General features: G+C 35.2%; 1 protein-coding gene and 1 long non-coding RNA gene across 3 annotated transcripts; one reads left to right on the top strand and one right to left on the bottom strand.

Annotated features, from left to right (window-relative positions):
- Window positions 1-246: 246 nt before the first annotated feature.
- Window positions 247-1,974, top strand: LOC133783531 (uncharacterized). The gene is made up of 4 exons (XR_009870906.1): window positions 247-342; window positions 934-1,008; window positions 1,567-1,685; window positions 1,776-1,974. It is a non-coding gene; the product is annotated as an uncharacterized LOC133783531 (long non-coding RNA).
- A 2,219-nt stretch (window positions 1,975-4,193) lies between these two features.
- Window positions 4,194-6,952, bottom strand: LOC133783527 (wall-associated receptor kinase-like 1). Of its 2 annotated transcripts, XM_062223183.1 has the most exons (3): window positions 6,320-6,952; window positions 5,950-6,156; window positions 4,194-5,534 (listed from the first exon to the last, which is right to left on the bottom strand). In XM_062223183.1, exon 3 carries the CDS (start codon window positions 5,398-5,400, stop codon window positions 4,333-4,335), a length of 1,068 nt encoding a protein of 355 aa, XP_062079167.1. In that variant the 5' UTR covers window positions 5,401-5,534; window positions 5,950-6,156; window positions 6,320-6,952; the 3' UTR covers window positions 4,194-4,332. The 2 variants fall into 2 exon arrangements, with proteins under 2 accessions (XP_062079167.1, XP_062079166.1); XM_062223182.1 differs by having other exon boundaries at window positions 5,950-6,952.
- Between the last annotated feature and the right edge of the window lie 17,615 nt (window positions 6,953-24,567).

Below are 24,567 nucleotides of genomic sequence, written 5' to 3'. Positions count from 1 at the left end.
AGAGGGGTACATCCAACGTCTCCCACTGGGAGACGTGGGACACGTGGCACGTCTCCCACTGGGAGACATTGAATGTATAGAGGGGTACATCCAACGTCTCCCACTGGGAGACGTGGGACACGTGGCACGTCTCCCAATGGGAGACGTTGGATGTACCCCTCTATACATTCAATGTCTCCCAGTGGGAGACGTGCCACGTGTCCCACGTCTCCCAGTGGGAGACGTTGGATGTCCCCCTAGCCATTTAATGAATTTTGGGTCTTCTTCTTCCTCATAACACCAAACAGAGAGAGCACACCAAACAGAGAGCACGAAAGGGGTTGCGATTTTAGGGTTTTCAAGGTTAGTTTTTTTTTTAATTTTTATGAATTTTAGTTAATTATTTTGATAAAAAAATCATAGGTTTAGCATTAGGATGAGTAATATACATGATTTTGTGTTAATTTTACATTTTTATGCATTTTTTTCTATACATTGTTAGATTTATTTGTTTTTCCATGGAGGTTTTTTTATAGATTTAAGATTTCATAGTTTTTTTTTAATTTAACCTATCACATTGTATATATTTCATTATAATATATATGTTCATGATTTTTTAAAATTTTTATCATTATTTATTTCGAAATTTAGATATATTTTTGTATGTATATTTAAACTTTTTTTTTTAAATTCTAACTATTTTGTTATATATATAGTTATTATGTTAAAATAAATTTATTAAATAATTTTAAAAATATAAATATATGCAAAAATTTATGTTTTTGTTGATTATTGAGATTTTAGGTTATGAAATTTTTTATTGATTTTTTGTTTAGGTTATAATTAGTGGCTCATTGGAGTTTTTTTTTATTTGTTTACCAATCAATTACTTATTAGGAATTTAGTGATATTTGTTTAGTAATGTTTAACATATTAATTAATTTAATTTCGTAGGTTGTGATTTTGGTGGTGAGATTTTAGAGAGTACTTTGCATCAAAACTTCTATATCTATCAATCACACATTTGAGGTAATTAAGTTTCTAAAATTATAATAATAAGTTATATATTGCTAGATATTTAGTGATATTTTATTTATTATTTATTAATTTATTTATATTGGTTTGTGGATTTAATAGCGAATTCGATTACTACTTGAAGTAATTTTGCTAGCTTTTGAATTATTAATTGCAAGAGGTAAATATATATTCTCTTACTTCTACTTTTAATATTATTAAACAAATGTTAGAAGAGTTTGAATATCTTAAATATTCATCCATAGTGAAGTAGGTTCTGAGATTAAAATTGTGTGCTGCGGTGATAACGGAAGGTTGAGAACTTGTGTGTATTAGTGAAGTAGGTTCTGAGAAATTTGACTGTGTGCTGCGGAGCTATAAGGAAGAAACTTATTGTATGTTGTTTGAATTGTTTGTTTTGCTATTCACATGTAGATGGTTAGGTCACTATTATAGGGGAAATGCTGCCCGATTTTATCTAGGATAATAAACAATTAATTTTATATAGGCATTCTATAAGGAAGAAACTTATTGTATGTTGTTTGAATTGTTTGTTTTGTTATTCACATGCAGATGGTTAGGTCACTATTATAGGGGAAATGCTGCCCGATATTATTTAGGATAATAAACGATTAGTTGAGAACGGGCATTACTTGATTGAACATGCAAGTCCCAGGCATTACTTGAGAACGGTATTATTAATTAAAATTTACAAATTATTTTTGAAACTATAAATGTAATCAAATAATTAATTAATATATTTTACTTTATATTTCTTGCAGCTAACAAGCACATCATATACAGAGGCACAAATTGATGAGTTGCGACAAGAATGGGCGACATATATGTTGCCGATAATCCAAAGTTACCGACCTCGTTGATAGGTTTTTTTTTAATTTTTTAACTCTTTCTTCATACACAATGCAATATTTGTTCATTTTGAATATTTCTAACAAATATTGTATTTCTTGTATATATCTAACAAATATATTTTTTTATTTCAATTTAGATTAATATTATTTCAATTTAATTAATTTAAATTTAGATTAAAATAATTTCAATTTAAATTAATATTATTTCAATTTAATTAATTATTAAATTAATTTCAATTTAGATTAAAATAATTTCAATTTAAATTAAAATAATTTCAATTTAAATTAATATTATTTCAATTTAAATTAATATTATTTCAATTTAATTAATTATTAAATCAAATTAAAATAATATTAATTATAAATTTATTTAATTTATTTTTTTTAAATGTGGGAGACTTTCAATGTCTCCCATTGGGAGAGGTGGGAGACTTCCCACGTCTCCCAATGGGAGAGGTGGAAAGTCAAATGTTGACTTTCCACCTCTCCCATTGGGAGACGTGGGAAGTGACTCACCTCTCCCAATGGGAGACGTGGGATGTCTCCTAGGGACTTCCCACGTCTCCCATTGGGAGAGGTGAGTCACTTCCCACGTCTCCCAATGGGAGAGGTGGAAAGTCAACGTTTGACTTTCCACCTCTCCCAGTGGGAGACGTGGGAAGTGAGGCACGTCTCCCAATGGGAGACGTGGGATATATACCTACAATGACCCTAGTAACAACGTCTCACTAAGTGGGAGACATTGTAGACTTCCAATGTCTCCCAATTAAAGTCATAAAACATCTATTTTGTTGTAGTGTAATCATAACTGATCAACCAAATTATATAAAAAAAAAAAAACAGGAAATATACGTATTTAATACGGTTCCTATATTTGTAAAAAAATTAGTAACAAATGGTACATTCTTTACTATTTTGGTCAATAAATTTTCTATAATATACAAATTAATCTTTTTTTATATACTAATTTAGTAACACATTGAAATATAATAATTTTAGTACCATCTAATAAGAGATATTCCTATCAAATACCCTATATTTCTAAAATCAATAACAAGTTTATAATGCAATTCAAGGATGTGCCATGCATCTTTGAGAAATGTTTCCATCGTGCAGTCTCTTAATGCTTAGAAGATGGTTGGGATATGGTTCTTTGGCTTTGCTGCTTGGGTGTCTAGTATGTTCGTTCTTGCACGTGTTAGAGCACTCACAATGGATGTTCTCCTCTATATTACAAAATACATCACTAAAACATACTTTATTATAATTTATCTCAATTTTTTACATTATATCATACATCAGCTTCTCTATTTTTTCTCTACATCATTTAAATATTATATATTTTTTTAAATATTTTATTCATTTTAAGAAATAAAATAATTAAATATATAATAGTATCACACTCATATATATATATATATACAAACATTTATAAAAAATAATAAAATATTTATAGCTTGATGAATAGTGTTTCACTACATATAGAGAAATACTATTCATTTAGATAAAAAAAAATATAAGTTTACACCATTCATTGGAAGACTATTTAACAATTTTTTCTCTATATTATAAAGAATAAAACATTTTACCTTCTCCATTAGGAGTGCTCTTACACGACTACAATATTTGGTCTTTCGATGATTGAAACATTCCAAAAGTAGTCCACAATTTTAGGTTGTGTATATTCTAGCTTTTCATAATTATGTTGACTATCCTTAGAATCTTTATCAATTATTTGTATCATCTCAAGTTCCATTGCTACTTTTTTCATGGCAGGTCGATTCCTTTAACTCAAATGTAAACATCTCTGTGCAAGGTCAACAACAATTAAGATCTCTTCTTTTGGTTCATTTTTGATAACTTGATCATCAAGAATGTCAAAGAGACTAATTTTTTCCTCCATTGTCATTGTGAAATATGTCGCCAAACATCTTCCTTCCTTTAACCCTTGTTGTAGATGTTGCTTTTTATCTAATCAAGGGCTCAACAAGAACCACTCCATATTAATTTTTTCTTTTAATAAATAAATTATATATTTAGACGAAAAAATATATTAAGAATAAAGAGATGCTGTGTTTCGTACCAAAAGAGATCGAGTATCGATGAAGAGATTGAAAGGTGGTATATTTGTGTGAATATGCATGTTCACCATCATTCTCACCTACTTGTAAGAATAATATTTATGGAGATAATATTTATTAGATAGTGGGCAATAAAAATTCGTATAAAAAGAACTAATTAGAAAAATAAAAAGGCCAAAACCATACAAAAACACAAATACTACTATATTATATTACATAGTAAATGTACCAAGCGTTGAATGCTAATATAATCAGATGAAACCAAAGTTAACAATATTAACCAATAAAGTAAACCACAATATATAATTGATCTCTCAAATTTAAGATAGAAAAAAATAAGTGAAGAGTACTATGTACAAAAAGGATATTACTATATTTGTTCACCCTTACAACAATGATAATTCTTGATGCAACGAGAAGCTAGTAGCAGCACTATCAAAAGTTAACTCTATTGACGATGTGGAATTAGTCCAAGAGTCTGCAATTTCAGGTTGTGCATATGCTAACTCTACATAATCATGTTGACTACCCTTTGAATCTTTATTATCAATGACTTGTATCCTCTCTAGCTCCTTTGCTACTTCTTTCATGGTAGGTCGATTCCTTCCGCTCAAATGTAAGCATCTCTGTGCAAGATCAGCAACAACTATGATCTCTTTTTTTGGCGCATCTTTGAGAACTTGACCATGAAGAATGTCAAAAAGACTGTTTTCCTTCATTGTCATTTTGAAATATGTCGCCAAACTTTTTCCTTCTTCAGACCTTGTTGCAGATATTACTTTTTGTCCAGTCAAGAGCTCGACAAGAATCACTCCAAAACTATAAACATCACTCTTATCTGTAAATTGGCTTAATTGAAAATATTCTGGATCTAGATAACCAAATGTGCCATAACCTAAAGTGGTCAAGTGAGTTTGCTCTAAGGAAATAGTTCTTGATGTACCAAAATCTGCAACTTTTGCTCTCAATTTTTCATCTAGGAGTATGTTTGTAGACTTAACATCTCGATGATAAATTGGAAAAGAAGCCCCTGAATGTAAGTATGAAAGAGCTCCTGCAACTTCAGTTGCAATTCGCAATCGCATGCTCCATGTAAAAGGAAACTCCATATTTCTCTGATGAATAAACTCAGAAAGTGTCCCGTTTGGTATGAATTCATAAACTAGAAGTGGAAGATCTGTCTCCAAACAACATCCCAATAACTTAACAACATTTCTATGATTGATTTGCGTAAGAATGACAACCTCATTAATGAATTGAGAAAGTTTGGCTTCATCAATTATTTTAGACTTCTTTATAGCAACAATCTTTCCATCTTCCAACATACCTTTGTACACAGTTCCTTGACCTCCTTGGCCAAGAATTCTATCCATACTAAAATAATTAGTTGCCTTCTCTAACTCTTTTAAATCAAACAACTTGGTTTGTTCAACATTGTTTTCACTTGTTTGCATTTGTTGTTCCAACAAAAGACCTTTGAAAAATGCTTTCTTCTATTGAACTGCTTTTCTTTTCTTTATGAATTTGTGTAATCTCCACATGCCAAAAACTAGAATTAATGCTCCAGGAGGAAACCCAGCTCCTACACCTGTTTAACATGTATAGAAATATGACAATTTTTTCAGGACACTTGCTGGTGGCATAATAATACCCAATGTGATACTTTCTACACGCATTACTTTGTATTTTTGTTTATTTAATCTTCATTCATATCAACAAGTTTACTCTATGAGATGACCCACATACACCCATTGCTTTGTTTATTTAATCTTCATTCATATCAAAATTTTGTTCTAATATATATTATTATATCGAATATTATTATTATTTGTTTTTACTTTTGTTGGAATGAATTCCTAGATGTACCACTATTGGTAATGATTTTTTGCTATTTTTATAGAATTAGTTAATTAACCGTGCATGCATTATAAATATTATTTTATGAATGAATTGATAACCAGGCATACATACATAAATATGCATTGTATATAATAAAGACATACCTATAAAGATAAATTTGCGCTTATAACTACAACGATATCCACCGATAGTGTTGACGCAAGTACGACAACATTTAACACCATCGCAATTACTAAAATCAATACTATTGGATGATGATGATGAGCAGGTGGAACTGCTGCTAGTGCACCCATCCTGGAGGACCCTGATACCTCTCCTTATTTCGTACTTGGCAACAAGACCACAACTTACTGCAACGAAGTCATTGTAATAAGAATAGTAGAAGGGGCTTCCTGTTAAATTTGCTGATTTTTTGCTTGTCTTATTTGCACAGTTGAAGAAACTGATGGGGCTTCTCACCTGAACCCATTGGGGTCTATAGTCGTCATTATCATATAACGAAATGTTAAGTACCTGTAGTTGAATGTGTTTGAGGAAAGGCATAGAGTTGTGGCAGGAGATTTCGAACCATTTGTCAAAATAACAATTGGACGATCCAATTCCGAATGGGAATGGGATATTTATGTTTCCGCACTTTTCTGGACAACCAGGTTTGACAAATACAGCTAGTACTGTTGACGATGTTGTCATTAAGAACCATATTATGATAACAAACAAGTAGTAGTTCAGCATAGTAGTCACTACCATTTTCTTCTTTCTTCTTTATTAATGATCACTTTGACGTAGTCTCCTATCTAAAAAGTAAAAACAGTAAGAAATTTATCTAATAAAAGGTGATGTCTTATATTTTTTTTAAACAGTCGAGATATGCATGCAATATTGTTTTTTTTTTTCATTCTTACACTATTAAAGTTATGGCAATATGATATGCCAGATATAAAATATTTGCATCATGTCGAAATTAATAGAATGATACCATTAAATTTTATATATTATTCTACTTTTCCCAGGAATATACTACTTAAATAAACTATATATATATATTGAGAAGACGTACTGTAGATAACGAGAAAAAGAAAACAATGAATTAATAAAAGGGGATATTTTGTGATACGTACCACAGAGAGAGAGAGAGAGATGAGCAAGTTGGAAATTTTGTTTGTGTGAATAAGGAATTTATGTGACACTAGTGAGAATATATAATATTCCAAAGATATGTGAAATTCAATTTTTCTTTTTTTTCTTTTTTAAAAAAAAAAAAGAAAAGAAAAAGAAGAAGACATCCTATCAGTATGTGCATGTTCTTTTCAGCAGAAAAAAAATAAAATAAAATAAAAAAGAAATAAGCATATATAGAAGACTCGAGGAAAATTCCACATAAAAATCTTTACTGATGATATATATGAACCAATTAATATAGAAAACTCGAGGAAACATCCACAGCTGAAAAGTCTTTACTGAACCAATTAATTTGAGATGTGGATTGCAAAGAAGACTCGAGCAATAATCAACAGCTTAAAAGTCTTTTTTGTTTAGTCATAAATGTATATTGTTATACGTCTAAGTCCACAATTATATACGTCTAACTCTAGAGTACTCTTATTGTAAATAACTTGAATCATTCCATTGATTTGAACATATTAAATAGAGCAGGAAAGAAGTTAATTAGGAGTTGGAATTATTTGGCTTTATTTATTTTGTATGAGTTCTTTTTAATTTCTTGTAATTTTTTTTCTTTATTCTTATGTTGTCTCTTGACAAATATATATATATAAAATAAAAAAATTATTAAAAAATAGAAAAAAAAATATGTAAAAAAATGAATGAAAAAAAAGAACAAAAGCAACATTTTTCATTTTCATCTTTTGTAGTTTTGTTGAAGAAAAAAAATGTCGAATAAAAAAACAACAAAATCAACATTACTACATTTGTTTTCAATTAATTTCATAAAAAAAATTGAGTATTTTATTTTTGTTCTTTATTTTGGCTCTTAATATTATTTTGTAAAATCTCGAAGGTTCTTATGTCATTTAGATTCCAATTAATTGATTAGCCTATCTTTTGATCAATATTCGTTAACATTGTTTGCCCTAAAACGATAACATCTATTTTTTAGCGTTAATTGATAAATTTCCAACTCGAAGAGTGTCAACCATCTCTCATAAAAATATTTTCAATACATTTGTGAGGATTTGGAGTTGAGACTTTATTCTTTGGTGATTTTTCAATATTGTTTGTGTTGTAAATTTTTGGAAAGAACAATATGGGTTGGTGCACACACACAAATCTCTTGAATTACAATTTTGATAGTTTTAAATAACATTTTCTAAATTCTCACTAAACATTTTGTTAAATGATTTTGCATAATCTAGTTCACTAATTCATCTTGGCAATAATTTTATTCCGCTTGAATTGCTAGGGACTAGCAATAAACTAGTTGGAGGTTGTGATTAAGGGTCGAAAATACACATTTATTGATTTTAATTGTCAAAATAAATTAAGTTTTAATTAATATTTTCATGAAATTAATGTGATATATTTTATAAATGAAAATATTTAATTTGGATTTAATTTGTTTTTATTTTGTAGGAAAATGATACAATTTTGGTTGAATAAAATAAAGCAAAAAGAAAATGAAGAAAGTTGACATTTTGAAGAAATCAAGCCCAAATTGAAAAAGCTCAATCCAATTCATGAAGATGTCATGTCAGCAATCCATGAAATTTATTCTCCACCAATAAGAGATGTTAATTACAACTCATTCCAACAAATATTTACAATCCGTGTGCTTCATTTTCAACCAATAGAAGTGTCTTCTTTTCAACAAAAATTAGCAATCCACGTGCTTCCCTCTCAACCAATGGTAGCTTGCCACATGTCATTTCCACCATAGTTTATTTGTATTCTACACCTATAAATATGATGTAGTTTTCATTTGAAAAACACACATTTTCTACACACTTCTCTCCCTACCATCTTTTCTCTCTATTTCCTCTTCTCCATTTTATCTCTAAGCATAGTTTTCTCACATTTTCAATGGAAAATGTGAGAATGACTTTTAACTTAGGCTAGAGTTTTCTTTTGATGAGGATATGAGTGAAGCTTTATATTTTGTAATCTTTTTATTTTGATTTTATAAAAGTATTTTAATGTTCAAATATTTGAGTTTTATTATTTCTATCATTATTTATGCAATTAATATTTATTATTAATTTTATATAGATTCAGTCAAGCTTTTTCTATGTAGTTTTACTAAAATAATTTATATTAATTTTATTATTTTGTGTGTAGTCTTTTACTGCATTATCGCCAAGATGGTATAGTGTCACTTCTAGATTTCTCATAACAGTAGTATTAGCATTAGATATTAGTTTGTTATTTTGTGAATAGTCTTTTATTGCATATTGCCAATGGTATTATGTCAATTCTAGGTTTCTCATAACAATAACATATGCATATACTTCAACTAAGAGATTTTATTACTCAAATACATTAGCAAATTATCAAAGTAAATAGGTGACCAAAATATATTGTGGAACCTCGATGCCTCACCAAACCCCTTTTATCATTTATTTTCCTTTCATTTCAATTCTTCAAAACAACAAAAATATAATTCCTTTTACTACTTTCACATTACTTACCTTCTAACTGTTTTATTTGTTCTTTGTTTCTTTACCTTCTTGTGGAATCGACCGCCCATCTATACTACAACTACCGCTAAGTGAAAGTCACGTTTGGGCGTTAAACAACAATAAACTAATTGGATGGAAATAATCCACACATTTAGTTTGTTTTCTACAATTCTATCTATGGTGATTTAATTACTTTTTTTTTTTTTTTAAATAAAAAGTGTAAAGTCTTGAATAAGAATGGATCACCTTAATGTATTTATTAGATTGGAAACTAATATGGTATTTTATTCGTCATGTCTTCTTATTATCTATGATTAAGACACTATGGACCTCATTATTAAACATCTCCAAGTCTTCCATGTAAAACAAAAGTATACATAACAAAACCATTTTAATAATTGATCGTTAAACTTTTTTTTTGGGGGTTTGGAAATCTTGATTCATCCTATCTTATTTTATGCTAGACTTTTAACACATCTATTGATTGTACATATAATATTATGGTCTGAGACGTGACTTGCATTAAAGACTTTGATGTAGAGTTTTTTTTTCTTTCCAAACTTGACTGTATGAAGTTTTGTTAGCTGAATTTTCTTAGTTCGCGATATTTACTTTTATTCTATCCATCGATCTCACTGTTTACTTGATCAAAATTATTTGAATGGATTTTTTTCCCTCTAATTAGCACTTTTTTATTTAATAGAAATCGAATGAGAAATTTAGTGTTGTCATCATTTTAATTTGTGCATGTTCTTGTTAAGTAAGTATTGATTTATTTATAAAATTTGGAGTAAACATATTAAAATTTGGCAGTCACATTGAATAATAGATTATAAAAAAAATATAAAATTACCTTTGAAGTATGTTCTTTACTTTTTGCTGCAACAACTGATTTTCCAGTTGGTTAAACACTTTGTTTAAAAAGATTTTTGAATTTTGACATAAAATTTTACTTTTCAATTTCATTGCAAGGACATATATATAGACAAGCTCTTTGTTTTCTGTTTTTTTAAAATAAATTTGTATATTAAAAAGCATGAATTTTTTTCAAAAGGTTTCTTATCATTGATATTTTGATATTATGATCACTTCAATTAGTAATCACTATTCTCGATAACCATATTTTGCTGAAAGAATTTGGTCAGTTTTTAATTTTTTTTATTTATGTGTTTTATTGAAGAAAATTATTACAAGTTTAATTAATAAGGATTAAATTTGCTAACAATTTAATAATTTATGCTAGAAATGATAAGGTTGATCTAACAAAGTATTTGCTTCAAATGGCGACTCTTATGGCATAATATATACATCTATTACTTGGCTCTTTCAACATTTATTTTTTGGACTTTGACTTTTCATTCCATATTAATTAGTTATGAATTTTTCAAAAAATTTTAAAGTAAAACAAAAGTATTATCATTGTCGATTGAGACATAACAATATGATTTGATCATATCATCAATTATATGAATTTTCTAAGCTTATATTTTGGCTTGGAAAATTCTTGTGTCTGAATGATAATTTGGACGAGTATTATATGGTGTAGAAGTAATGAAATTGACCTCCACATACATTTTAAATGTCTAAAGGACTTTCCAACGTTAGTTCCATGGTGCATAATTGTTACATATATATATATAAATATATATATATATATAACATTCACTCTTTTGATTTCACTATTTACTAATTGTTATGAAAAATATATACCCAGGAATTAAAATTTTTGAAAATGAATATGGTTCATGTGGTGAACTAGGTTCGTGATTGGTTTGCTGAGTCAACTGAGTGAGTTGCTTAGGTATATCATGTTTTCTTGAAATAATACTTATTATGTGATTGTCTTTGATTTTACATAATCAATTTGATAGCTTGATTAGTTCTTGAAAATGTGTATTTAATGTTCTTAAGTGTTAAAATAATTAAGTTTTAATCAATATTTTTATGAAATTAATGTAATATATTTTATTATTGAAAATATTTGATTTGATTTGAATTTATGTTTATTTTGCATAAATAATAATGCATTGTGGCAAATATAAAAAAAGAAATTAAAAAGAAATAAAGATGCAAGCTTTGAAAGAGAAATTGGTATTTTTGAAAAATTAAAAGCCAATTGAAAAATGACATTTTTAGGGAAAGAAGCCCAAAAACTAGAAGTGACATTTGTACAATGGATCCCCCATATTCATATTTAAGGCCACTTTGACATGAATTTCAAAACTTAGAGTTGTTTTAATACTTAATGTTTTTAAATATTATTTTTTAACTTTTTTTTAAAAAGCTCTTAAATGATTTAGTGGCGTATTTCTAAAATTACATAAAAAATTATCTAAATGGAGTTTTTACACAATTCATTACAATGTTATTTTTAATTACTATATTCATACCAATTAATATATTTTCATTTATATATACAAATCTTAACCAATTTTTCATTTTATTTACTAAAATTGTCTTTATTATTTCTTATACAAATATTACCTAATTAATTGAGAAGCGTGATATTAGGGTATGTAGTTAAAACTTACCATTTTTAAATATTTTCTCTTTTTGGTTTATTTCAAATTTTTTTTGAACCTCTGCCATAAAACACCTGTTATATACATTTCCCCAAACACTGCACATTTTCCCAAATTCAAATTCAAATTCAAAACCCCAAACCTCTTATTCTCTCCATTCCCAACTGAAAACTCATATACTCAAACCCATTTCTATTCTTCATCTTCCAAACTGATGGTCTCAACCAGGAGCGCCAGTGATACTCTTTCCATAAACTCGCCGAAGAAGGAAGAAGAGATGGAAGTTGAGTCTGAACCCGAGGAGACTCGCCATTGATACTGTTTAACGTGACTGTTTGTTTATTTTTATAAACTCACTAGTATATTTTTATTTTAAATTTAATATATTGGTTATTATTAGTAGCAATTTTGTTTATTTTTATGTTTATGCTCATGATGTCATTTTTAATTTTTTGGATTGTTTTGTATGTTAAATTTTTTTCCTTTTTATGAATATAAAGTTATGTTTATATTTATTTTTATGAATATACAACTAAGTTTATGTTTATTTTTTGGACATTGTTTATTTTGTTAATGTTGAATGAATATATTGTACTTTAAACAGATTTGTTTATTTTTTAATTGTTATTTTTTGTTTTAAATTGGTAGATATGGTAAAAGTATACAGTTGTCATATTTGTGTATTATGTTTTTAATAAATTAAACAGTATCGTATATGTTATACCCAGATTTCGAGCCATGTTAAATATGACATCGAAAGCTGGATTCACAGCGAATGAACTCGTAAAGTTCGAAGTATGCTCTAGGACTAAATATCGAACCTGCAAGACTGAGACGACCTCGAATATGGTGGCCTCGAAATATTCACGATCTCGAAGGGTAGCTCCCGAGACGCCTCTATCCTCAGGAATGAACTCAAGTCAGGGGTTCCGAGCCTAACGCGCGTACGATCTCAAAAGCCATGTGACCTCGGGAGATGTCGTTAGCTCGAACGTTGATGAGAGACCTGGAAGAATAAGACCTTGGAGATATACGATAATAACCTTGAATATCTACAAGTGTTGTCCATAAGGGACGTAGTCTTCATTTATTACTGTAAATCCCCTAAAATCGTGGGATATTATTTAATTAGTTATACGCCCCCTGGTCTTCAGGGGACGTTTCCTTTTATATCGGATTGCAGGCATTTAAAGCCATTTAATTTATTTACACAAAAAGAGTAACTACCCAAAATATGTGGGATAGTACTCTGCAACCTTCTCTATAAATAGAGAGGTCATGCACCATTGTAAAGGACGGGATTTCTGGATCTTGAGAGAAAACTCTGAAGAATTCATGCTTAAGAATTTTCAGAGATAATCTTGAGTAAAAACAAAGACTCATGGACTAGGCAGATTTAACTGCTGAACCACGTAAAAATCGTGTTTTGTATTATTATATTTTAATTGGCCATAACTAGTTATTGTTTATGTGCTCTTCTTTCACTGTTGATGAAAAGCGGCATCAACAGTTTGGTGCTTTCATTGAGAGCCTTAAGCATTCATCCCTGAAAAAGTCATGGCCACTAATAATCAGAGCACACCTGAAGAAAATTACCCAAGACGTCCTGGGAAACAGCCAATGGAAAACTCAGATGTTGAAGAAAGAAGTGGATCTTCCGATTCCCGGGGACCACCTGCTCCACCAAGGGATGAGGATATGTATTACAATCCTGAGCGGTATGTTCCCATTGTGGAACTTGAAAACCGGCAATTGAAGCAGCAGTTGGCAGAGGCCAACAAACGAAATGAGGAGTTGGCAGGGATAGCCGCAGAGGCGCAGGTGGCTCAGCCCCCGCCTCCGCGCGAAAACCAAGTCCCTCCTCCAAGGGACGTACACGTTCCTCCCCGTAGACCCCGTGGGCATCCACGAAAAGATGCTGCCACAAGGAGGCCAGCTCAACCTCCGGCACCAGCAGAGCCATCCGCTCCACCTAGGCCCCAGAGGAGTACTCGGGCTCGGGCCCCGGCTAACCCGCCTGTGGAGGTACCTGCAGGAACTGAGAATAACCGAACCCCTGCAGAGGCTCGGACTCAGATACCTGGGAGTGCACCAAATGCGACCGACCCATCTCGGGCAAATTCTAGACCGTCTAGGCCACGACATGGATGGCAGCCACCGTCACCTATATGGTTCCCTCCATCACCCATAAGATATCCTTCGCCCCCCCGCAGGAATGCTCAACACGTTCGAGATCAGGGCGAAAGGCATACGGGGGGAAGACAAGGAAACGGGGAGGCTTTCCAGGAGCGGAGAGGCGCCCCATCTGTAAAAAGCCAAACATCTTGGTCTCGCACGGCGGAGACGAGGCGACATGGGAAGAATCCATCACGAAATAATAATGCTACGAGTTTTACCAGTGATGATTATGGAGATACTAGGTCGGTCAGCAAGCATGACCGAGGTCGTAAGAATACTGGAAACCGCAGAAATCGTCCCGACCTGCGAGAGCATCTAAACCAAAGTCGAGGTAATGGTGACCCAACAAATCGGGACCTGAGGGACCGCTTGAATAGGCGTAGAGATCCCTTGCGGAGACGCGAGCCTGGAATCACGATCAATGACAATCAATTCCAGACAGTGCCTCTTGCGGACCCGGTCCAAGAAAGAATTGATCAGCTTGAAAAAGCCTTTAGGCTTTTGAAGAATGAACGAGAAAATGGTCGGTATGAGGACTCTGACGAGGAGCTCGAATCGTTTGCTCCCCATATTTCCAATACCCCATTTCCTCAAGGGTTTCGGATCCCTCACGTCCCGACGTTTGAAGGAAAGACCGACCCGTGTAGTCATCTGAGGACGTTCAACACCATCATGAGAGCCAGTAACGTAGGTTACGAGCTCAGATGCATGTTGTTTCCAGCATCATTGACAGGACCTGCCAAAAGTTGGTTCGAAAAATATAAGAGACACTCAATAACTTCTTGGGAATAGTTGTCTAGAGACTTCAAGAAGCAGTTCAGAGCAATGATGGGGGTCAGAACAGAGGCATCAGCCTTAACTAACGTTCGACAGCAGCCGGGCGAAACACTAAAAAGTTATTTAACAAGGTTTAATCTGGAAGTCGCCCGAGCTCGGAACGTGGATGACAGTGGGCACCTAATGGCTGTCCGAGCTGGCGTAATGCCGGGGAGTGCCCTTTGGGACGACATGCAAAGAAAACCAGTAAGGTCCATAACTGAGTTTAACAGACGAGCGCAGAGGTTTGTCAATGTAGAGGAAGCGAGGTCGACGCTCAATGCGACTTCCCAGCCCGAAACTACAACGATAAACGTCAACTTTGCCTCAATCTCGGCGGACCCTACAGCTCCAAAGCCTGTCACGGAGAACCCCTCCAAGAGAAAAAAGAACGAAGGAAGTAACCCCGAAGCCGAGGGAGGAAAGAAAAAGAAAGGGGAGAGATATTTCTCCGTATACAGAGTACACACCGAGCTCAATGAGTCTCGGGAAAACATATACCTGGCTAATGAAAACCAGGTCCCCTTTAGGCGTCCGGACCCGATGATGAATCAAAAATCCAAGAGGGACTCCAGTAAGTATTGCCGATTTCACAGAGACACTGGGTATACGACCGATGAATGTCGACAACTGAAGGACGAGATCGAAGGGTTGATCTCGAGAGGTTACTTCCAGTAATATGTCAAAAACTAGAGTACTAGTCAGGCGATCGCGAGCCAGAGAGTAGCCGCGCCTCCGACGACACAAAACAACAATTCCCGAGCTCGGGAAGAAGACAGGCCCCCGCCGATAGATGGAGAGGATGTAATAACCATCTCGGGAGGGCCTCATCTCGCAGGAGTGGGCAGGAATGCCCAAAAGAGATATGTTAACGAGCTGAAGACCGGGGACGGGTCTTCTTACGAACCTGAACCTAGGGCCCCCAAAAGCCAGAGGATTGAGACACAACCAATAACCTTCACCAAGGAAGACGCCTCCCATGTCCAGTTTCCTCATCATGATCCGCTGGTCATTACTCTTCATCTGGCCAATAAAAGGGTCCACCGAGTTCTCATAGATAATGGGAGCTCAGTCAACATTCTTTATAAAGCAACCCTCGAGAAGATGGGACTCTCCCTTCGCGACCTGAAAGCATGTGCAACTACTTTGTACAGCTTTTCAGGAGAAGGAACCGCCTGCATGGGATCCATCGAGCTCCCCGTGACCTTGGGAGACTACCCAGTCTCGGCAACCAAGACAATGGAGTTCGTGGTAGTAGACTTACCATCTGCCTACAATGTGCTGCTCGGGAGACCCGCCCTGGTCGGGCTGGGGGCAGTTTCATTAGTAAGGCATCTGGCCCTTAAGTTCCCGACCCCTAGCGGGGTCGGAACATTGAAAGGAGATCAATTAGCAGGGAGGGAATGCTACAACATCTCCTTGAGGGGAAAGAAACAGACGAGCGCACAAGCACTTGTCATCATACAAAACAAAGACGGAACGGTCTTAGAGATTGACAAAGAGATTGATCCAAGGATTGAGGAGAAAGTTGACCTCGAACCTTTAGAGGAGCTCGAAGAAGCCGATCCCTCGAAAAAGGTGAAGGTCGGAAAACACCTCCAAGACGAAACAAAATAGCAATTAATTTGCTTTCTAAAGAAAAACCAGGATGTCTTCGCGTGGTCGCACTCAGACATGGTGGGGATAAGCTCGAATATAGCAAGCCACGCACTGAACATAGACAAAAGCTTCCCCCCGAAGCAACAAAAGCGAAGACAGCTGGACGAAGACAGAAAGAAAGTACTAAAGGAGGAGGTTGACAGGTTAAAGGCAAACCGATATATTAGGGATGCCTTTTACCCGGACTGGGTAGCCAATCCGGTGTTGGTCCCAAAGCCAAATGGGACGTGGCGAACCTGTATTGACTACTCAGATCTCAACAATGCTTGCCCAAAAGACTTTTTTCCGTTACCAAGGATTGACCAGTGTAATGACCCACTAATCTAGACTTTTGGACCATTAACGAAACTATACATAAAACTTACATTTTTGCGAAAATACCATACTTTATTGGAAACTTGTAGAAATAGAGTTACATTCATAAAATAAGTAGGATATGGGATCCCATTGTCTTAAAAACAAAACATAATTTAAAGTAAAAGATGTTACATAGATAGTGCAGAAAATACATATAAAAAGACATAAAACAAAACTACATCCTCGAATCGAATAACGCTCGGCTCCTTGACTCCATTCACCATCGATACACAACCTCTAAGCGTCCACGAACCTTACCGCCTCTAAAGCTATTTTCCTGCACATAAAACAAAAAGGAATGAGCCTAATGCCCAGCAAGGAAAATCTAACACATAGTCATAAACATAATTTCATAAGAAACATAAAGACTTAACATAATACTTATAACATACACATACTATAATGACCATTGTTACTTGGGGTCCCATAGACTAAACAAGTCATATGCCCATTAGATTAGTGGGGTCCTACTAGCTAAGTAGGTCATATGCCCATAATCTTTCGGGGTCTTGTTAGTCATATGGGTCATATGCCCAAGCCTACATACATACATACATACATATCATAATACATTTAATAACATAAAACATAAGATAACATAAGCATATAACATATTGATTCTAGCCTATTTTCCTTACCAAAGTTACCGGGATAAGAGGACAGCGTTGGGACTTTTTGGAACACTCCTAAAACCATAAAAAGAGATGAAATGAAAGAAATGGAAAGACTAAACCATTGAAAGTCACACTTACCAAAACTTATGTGCTCAAGAACTTAGATTCCCTAACCAAAATAAGAATGAGGTTAGAAGACTGAGTAGAGGACTATGAGAAGGAAAAAATAACATAAAACCAATGAACTAGAGTGTTGGGTTACCTTGAAGACTTGTAAGACCAATCTATACTTCAAACCGAAATACTATAAAATCTTACTTCCCCAAGTGTTTGATAAGCTTATAATGATTAAGCTTATGATTTCCCCACCCAAGTGTTTAACTCTCACACTCTCCTAGCACTTGTAGCTTCTAAACTTAGAGTAAAAGGTGAATAATGGATAGGTACTAGGTCCTATTTATAGAGTTTGGGAATGAAAGGATCTTAATTTTACTTGAATAAAAATAATAGCTTTTTAGGTGAAAATAATTTGAATAATCGTTCAGCAGAGGCTGAAGACTCGTTCAAAAGATGCTGGACTTATGAAGAAGTTGAATGGCTGAAAGGAAAAAGAATTCAAAACATTTGAATTATACTGAAGGAGGCGATATATCGCCCCCTGTAGGCGATATATCGCCTGGACCATTATGCCCGAGGCGACTGTGCATCGTTTCGTGTTTTCCGTATCTACGTGCTGCGATATATCGGCATACGCTGAATATTTAAACACGAAATTACACATTTTTAGCTAAGTTTGAATGGAGTAAACAGCCTTGACTGAGCCCTCAACGTATTCAAAGCTGCTGACTGACCTTAAAGCATTCAAATTTTACCCTTATTTAATTTAATCCTCAAAAATACTTAATCCTTAATCACCCATTCATAACATGTGCTTAAAATCTTATTGGTTGATATCTAAACCTTATAGTATAATAAATAAAATCCTTAATATCAGTCACATTAATCAAACCTTAGGTTAACTTACTATTCTTAAACTATAGATTAAACTTAGAAAATCTATAAGTACTACTATGAGTGTCCAAATAATTCCCGGTCTGAACCAAAAATTCACAGTTACAAAGATAATACTATACATACTATAATACTACTAAATAATTAGCTAAGTAAAGTTATTGGACTCTACAATTATCCCCTACTAAAAAGAATTTCGTCGAAATTTACTTACCAAATAACTCCGGATACCGGCTTTGCATGTCCTCCTCCAACTCCCACGTTGCCTCGCGTTCAGAACTATTACTCCATAAGACTTTGACTATAGGAAAGCTCTTGGACCGTAACTGCTTCATCCCTCTATCTAGGATGCTAACCGGTCGTTCCTCGTAACTTAAGTCTTTCTGGAGCGCTATGGTATCGTACTTGAGGACGTGAGATGGATCTGACACATATTTGTGTAACATCGAGATGTGGAAGACGTTGTGACTATCGGCTAGTGCTGGCGGTAGGGCTAGTCTATAAGCAACTGGTCCCACTTTTTCCAATATCTCAAAAGGACCTATGAATCGGGGACTAAGCTTGCCTTTCTTCCCGAACCGCTTGACACCTTTCATAGGAGATATCTTCAGGAAGACTTGATCTCCAACTTGGAACTCCAAATCGCGTCGCTTGGTATCCGCATATCTTTTCTGACGGCTTTGAGCAGCAAGCATACGCTGTCTAATAAGCGCTACTTCTTCTTGTGCTTGTCTAATAGCTTCGGGCCCTAGAAGCTGCCTTTCTCCTACCTCGTCCCAGTGCAATGGTGATCGGCACCTTCTTCCATATAGCAACTCATAAGGTGCCATTCCGATCGTCGACTGATAGCTGTTGTTGTACGAGAACTCGATCAGTGGTAAGTACTTGTTCCACGATCCTCCGAAATTAAGTACACACGCGCGTAGCATATCCTCTAAAATCTGAATCGTACGCTCGGACTGCCCATCTGTCTGAGGATGGAAAGCTGTACTAAGGCTTAACTTAGTACCCATAGCTTGCTGTAAACTTCTCCAAAATCTTGATGTAAACACCGATCCTCTATCTGACACTATCGTCTTGGGGATTCCATGCAATCGTACAATCTCTTGGATGCAGATGTCTGCATATTGGTCTGCCGTGTATGAAGTCTTAACAGGCAGAAAATGAGCCGACTTGGTTAGTCTATCTATTACTATCCAACCGGAATCATGCTGCTTATTCGTCTTTGGCAGACCCGTCACAAAGTCCATGGCTATGTCGTCCCATTTCCATTCTGGTATGCTAAGCGGTTGCAATAAACCTGCAGGGCGCTGATGCTCCGCTTTCACTTGCTGGCATACCAGACACTTAGATACATACTCCGCTATGTCCTTCTTCATCCCTGGCCACCAATAGATTGCCTTGATGTCATGAGTCATCTTGGTAGACCCTAGATGAACTGAGTACGGGGTACTGTGCGCTTCTTCTAGGATCGTCTTCTTAATACTTTGATCATTTGGCACGCATACCCGATCCTTATATCTCAATAAGCCTTGGCTAGATATTGAGAAATCTGTAGTCTTGCCTTCTCTAACTGCATCCATGTGTGCTGCTAGTGTGTCTTCATGTCCCTGACCAATTCGTATATCCTCTAACAAATTTGATTGGATGGACAAGTTAGCCAGCTTTCCTACAACCACTTCTATTCCGGCACTGATAAGCTCCTGTTGTAGCGGCTTTTCTATTCCGGATAAGGCTGCTAAATTCCCATAGCTTTTCCGGCTAAGTGCATCGGCAACTACGTTCGCTTTCCCTGGGTGGTATAGGATTTCGCAGTCGTAATCCTTGACTAACTCTAACCACCTGCGCTGCCTCATGTTGAGCTCCTTCTGCGTAAAGAAGTATTTTAAACTCTTGTGGTCCGTATAAATCTCGCACTGTTCTCCGTAAAGATAATGGCGCCAGATTTTTAACGGAAAGACCACCGCTGCCAACTCCATATCGTGAGTTGGATAGCGTTGCTCATACTCCTTCAACTGACGTGAGGCGTAGGCTATCACCTTGTCATTTTTCATCAGCACGCATCCCAATCCTAGCTTTGATGCATCGCAGTAGACAACGAACTTATCATCGGGTGTCGGTACACTAAGTACTGGTGTTGAGCAAAGCTTATCCTTAAGCAACTGGAAGCTTTCTTCACACTTATCATTCCAATTAAACTTTTGTTCCTTCCGGGTCAGGTTGGTGAGCAGAGTGGCTATCTTAGAAAATCCCTCTACAAACTTTCTATAATAACCTGCTAGCCCTAAGAAGCTTCTTACTTCTGACGCGTTCTTTGGTCTAGGCCAATCCTTTACGGCCTCTACCTTTGATGGATCTACTGCAACTCCGTCTTTTGATATGATGTGCCCGAGGAACGCCACTTGTGAAAGCCAAAATTCGCATTTCTTGAACTTGGCGTAGAGTTGATGCTCCTTCAATCGTGTCAAAATCAGCCTCAAATGTTCCTCGTGCTCTACTTCATCCTTGGAGTAAATTAAAATGTCGTCGATAAACACAACGACGAATTCATCCAAGTAGTCTTTGAAGACCCTATTCATTAAGTCCATAAACGCGGCTGGTGCGTTAGTAAGACCAAAGGACATAACCAAGAACTCATAATGTCCATAACGAGTCCTAAAGGCTGTCTTAGGAATATCTTCTCCTTTTACCTTGAGCTGATGATACCCGGATCGTAAATCGATCTTAGAAAATACAGTCGCTCCTCGGAGTTGATCAAACAAATCGTCAATCCGAGGTAGCGGGTATTTGTTCTTAATCGTTACTTTGTTCAGCTCACGGTAGTCTATGCACATCCGCATGCTTCCATCTTTCTTTTTCACGAATAGTACCGGAGCTCCCCATGGTGAATGGCTTGGCCTAATAAAACCCAAGTCTAGGAGTTCTTGTAGCTGCGTCTTTAACTCCTTGAGTTCCGTAGGTGTCATCCGGTATGGTGCCTTATAGATAGGCTCGGTGCCCGGTACTAATTCTATTGTGAAGTCTATTTCTCGAGTTGGCGGCAATCCTGGCAAGTCATCAGGAAATACTTCTGGAAATTATTGTATAACTCGAACATCTCCAACCTTGAGTGGTGTCTCCCTCTCCACATTTGTTATGCTGGCTAAGAACGCTTGCCATCCTTTCTCCATCATTCTCTGAGCTTTGAGAGATGACACTAATGGGGTGCGCAATCCTGAAGCTTGTCCCATGAAGCATAGTTTCTGGCCGTCAGGAGTTTCGAACATCACCTTCTTGCGTTTGCAGTCGATCATTCCACCATGCCGTGCTAGCCAATCCATGCCTAGTATGACGTTGAAGTCCTTGATCACCAGCTCTATCAGGTCTCCTTCTAGTTCCTTGTCCTCAATCTTGATTGGTACGCCTCGTACTATTCGTGATGATAGAACTACTTTGCCCGAAGGCAACTCGGTTACAAACCTAGTTCTAAATCTTTCACTAGGCTTGTTTAGTTTTTCTATCATTCCTAACAAGATATGCGAATGAGTGGCTCCCGAATCAAATAATACATGACATAAATTATTGAGGATAGAAACCTGACCTGTGACCACTTTGTTGCTAGCATCAGCCTCTCCTTGGGTTAAAGCAAAAACCCTAGCAGGAACCATCTTTTCGTCCTTCTTCCCTTCTGGCTTCTGCTGAGGACAATCTCTTTTACGATGCCCTTCTTGACCACAGTTAAAACACTCCTTGGTGTTTGCGCGGCATTCTCCAGGATGCTTCTTCTGACATTTGGCACATGGCGGGTATTCCACGTAGCCCGACCTATTTCCCCCATTATTCGTTCATGCCCTTTTATTGCTGTCAGATTGCTTGTTGTCAGGATGCCGTCTTTTCTGGCCATTACCGTTGTTGCCTGATTGACTGTTGCTGGACTGATTGTTGCCATTATGGTTATTGTTGCTCCGATTGGCCTGAGGTTGGCTCTGCTGTCTTGGTTCAGGGTTACTGGCTTCTTCTTTGCTTACATTTGCCTGCAACCTTTCTACTTCGATTGTCGTCTCAAGAACGTCGGCATATGTAGTGTTTCCTGGGTTTGCTAGCTTAACCCCCATCTCGATCTTCGGGCGAAGTCCTCTAACAAATTTGTTCACCCTCAGATAATCGGTTGGAACCATCTCTGCCGCGAACTTGGCTAAGCGGTCGAACTGACGAGCATATTCTGCCACTGTTAAAGTACCCTGCTTCAAGTTGGTGAACTCCTCAACCCTCGTAGCGAGTACAGTCGAATTGTAGTACTTCTTGTGGAAGAGCTCCACAAATCGAGTCCATGTCATGGTGGCAGCATCATGGGATTGCTGGACCAAGTCCCACCATATCCTGGCATCCTTCTTGAGCAAGGACGAGACGTAGGATATGCGGTCCGCATTACTGAGGTTCATGTGCGTCAGAATCGGCTCCACATTCCTTAGCCACTCTTCTGCTTCAAAGGGGTCCGTAGTCCCTTCGAAGTTGGGAGCGTGCTGCTTGCGGAACCTTTCATACATTGGCTCCACATTCTTTTTTAATTAACTAAAATAAATCCAATAAAGGAAAGAGTGTGTAGAAAATCTACACATGTGTACCATGCTACCATGCACTAGCATATACTAAATCACTAGGGTGCATCTCTATCTACCATGCACATTAGTGCATTCAACCAAATCTCACATAATCACATCAATTGTCACACTTATTTAAAATGTAACACTAATAGTAAAATAAACATGTTACACAATTATTCTAACAATTAAATAAAATAACAAACAATCAAATAAAACAAACAACAACTAAATAAAATAAACAACATTTAAATAAAACAATTCATCACACTTAACATTTAAATAAAATAAAACACAAAATTTAAATAATCTAAAATTTTTTTTTGGTGCACTACAACTAGCGAGGCTCTCCATGTTCTCGACCTTTAAACAGTTTTTGGTACGATTTTTTTTTATGACCGTGTAGCTATTTAGAGCATCCGCGCGATTTTTAGAAAATTCCGAATAGTTTACAGTACCGAAAACTAAGTTTAAACTCTGTCTATACTAAAATTATTTGTTGCCTTCTCTAACTCTTTTGCATCGAACAGCTTGGTTTGCTCGACATTGTTTTCACTCGAGTGTACTTGCTGTTCCAACAAAAGGCCACCATTTCGTTTGAAAAATGTTTTCTTCTGTTTAATTTCTTTTCTTTTCTTTATAAATTTGCATAGTCTCCATGTACCAAAAACAAGTACTAAGACTCCAAGAGCACTCCCAACTCCTGATTAACAAGTTATTAATAAATAAACATAAACATTAAAATTTATAGATAAATATAAATAGGGTCATTTGGAAAAATAACCTATTTTTTAAAATTATTTTGCCTTCTACCCTAGTTTTAATAATTATTTGCAAAATGATCTCTCATAATTTAGACAGCTAGTCGAAAATTTAGACATATGGTCGAAAAATTCAAATAGCTAGTAAAAAATATTAGACAGCTGGTCGAAAAATTTAGACAGCTGGTCGAATTTTAAACAGAGATCATTTTGCAAAAAATTATCAAAAGTAGGTCAGATTGCAATATCACTTAAAAAAAGATGTCATTTTCACAAATTTCTCATATAAATATAACTTTTCAATGACAAATAATTTATTAGTAGTGATTAAAAAAATTTCGCTAACTAGTAATTTGATATAAGTAATGAGATTGGATATATAGTTGAGGTCTAGTGGTGTAGTAGCTACCCCAATTGAATTATTTTATTATTTAATTAATATATATATAATTTTTAAAAGTTTTTTTTTATTATATATATAAATAGAGAATTGTTAAGAAACATTACTGGTTCCCAACACTGCAGGGAAGTATCATACCCCAATTAGCGCATTAAATATTTTTTTATATAGAATATCGCTAACTAATTATAAGATGTCACTCCATGTAATGTTAGATAGTTAAGATGACAA

The sequence above is a fragment of the Humulus lupulus genome, chromosome 6, assembly GCF_963169125.1.
Source record: "Humulus lupulus chromosome 6, drHumLupu1.1, whole genome shotgun sequence".
NCBI lineage: Eukaryota > Viridiplantae > Streptophyta > Magnoliopsida > Rosales > Cannabaceae > Humulus > Humulus lupulus.
Note: the sequence above shows the minus strand (reverse complement) of the source record. Positions and strands in the feature narration are given on the sequence as shown.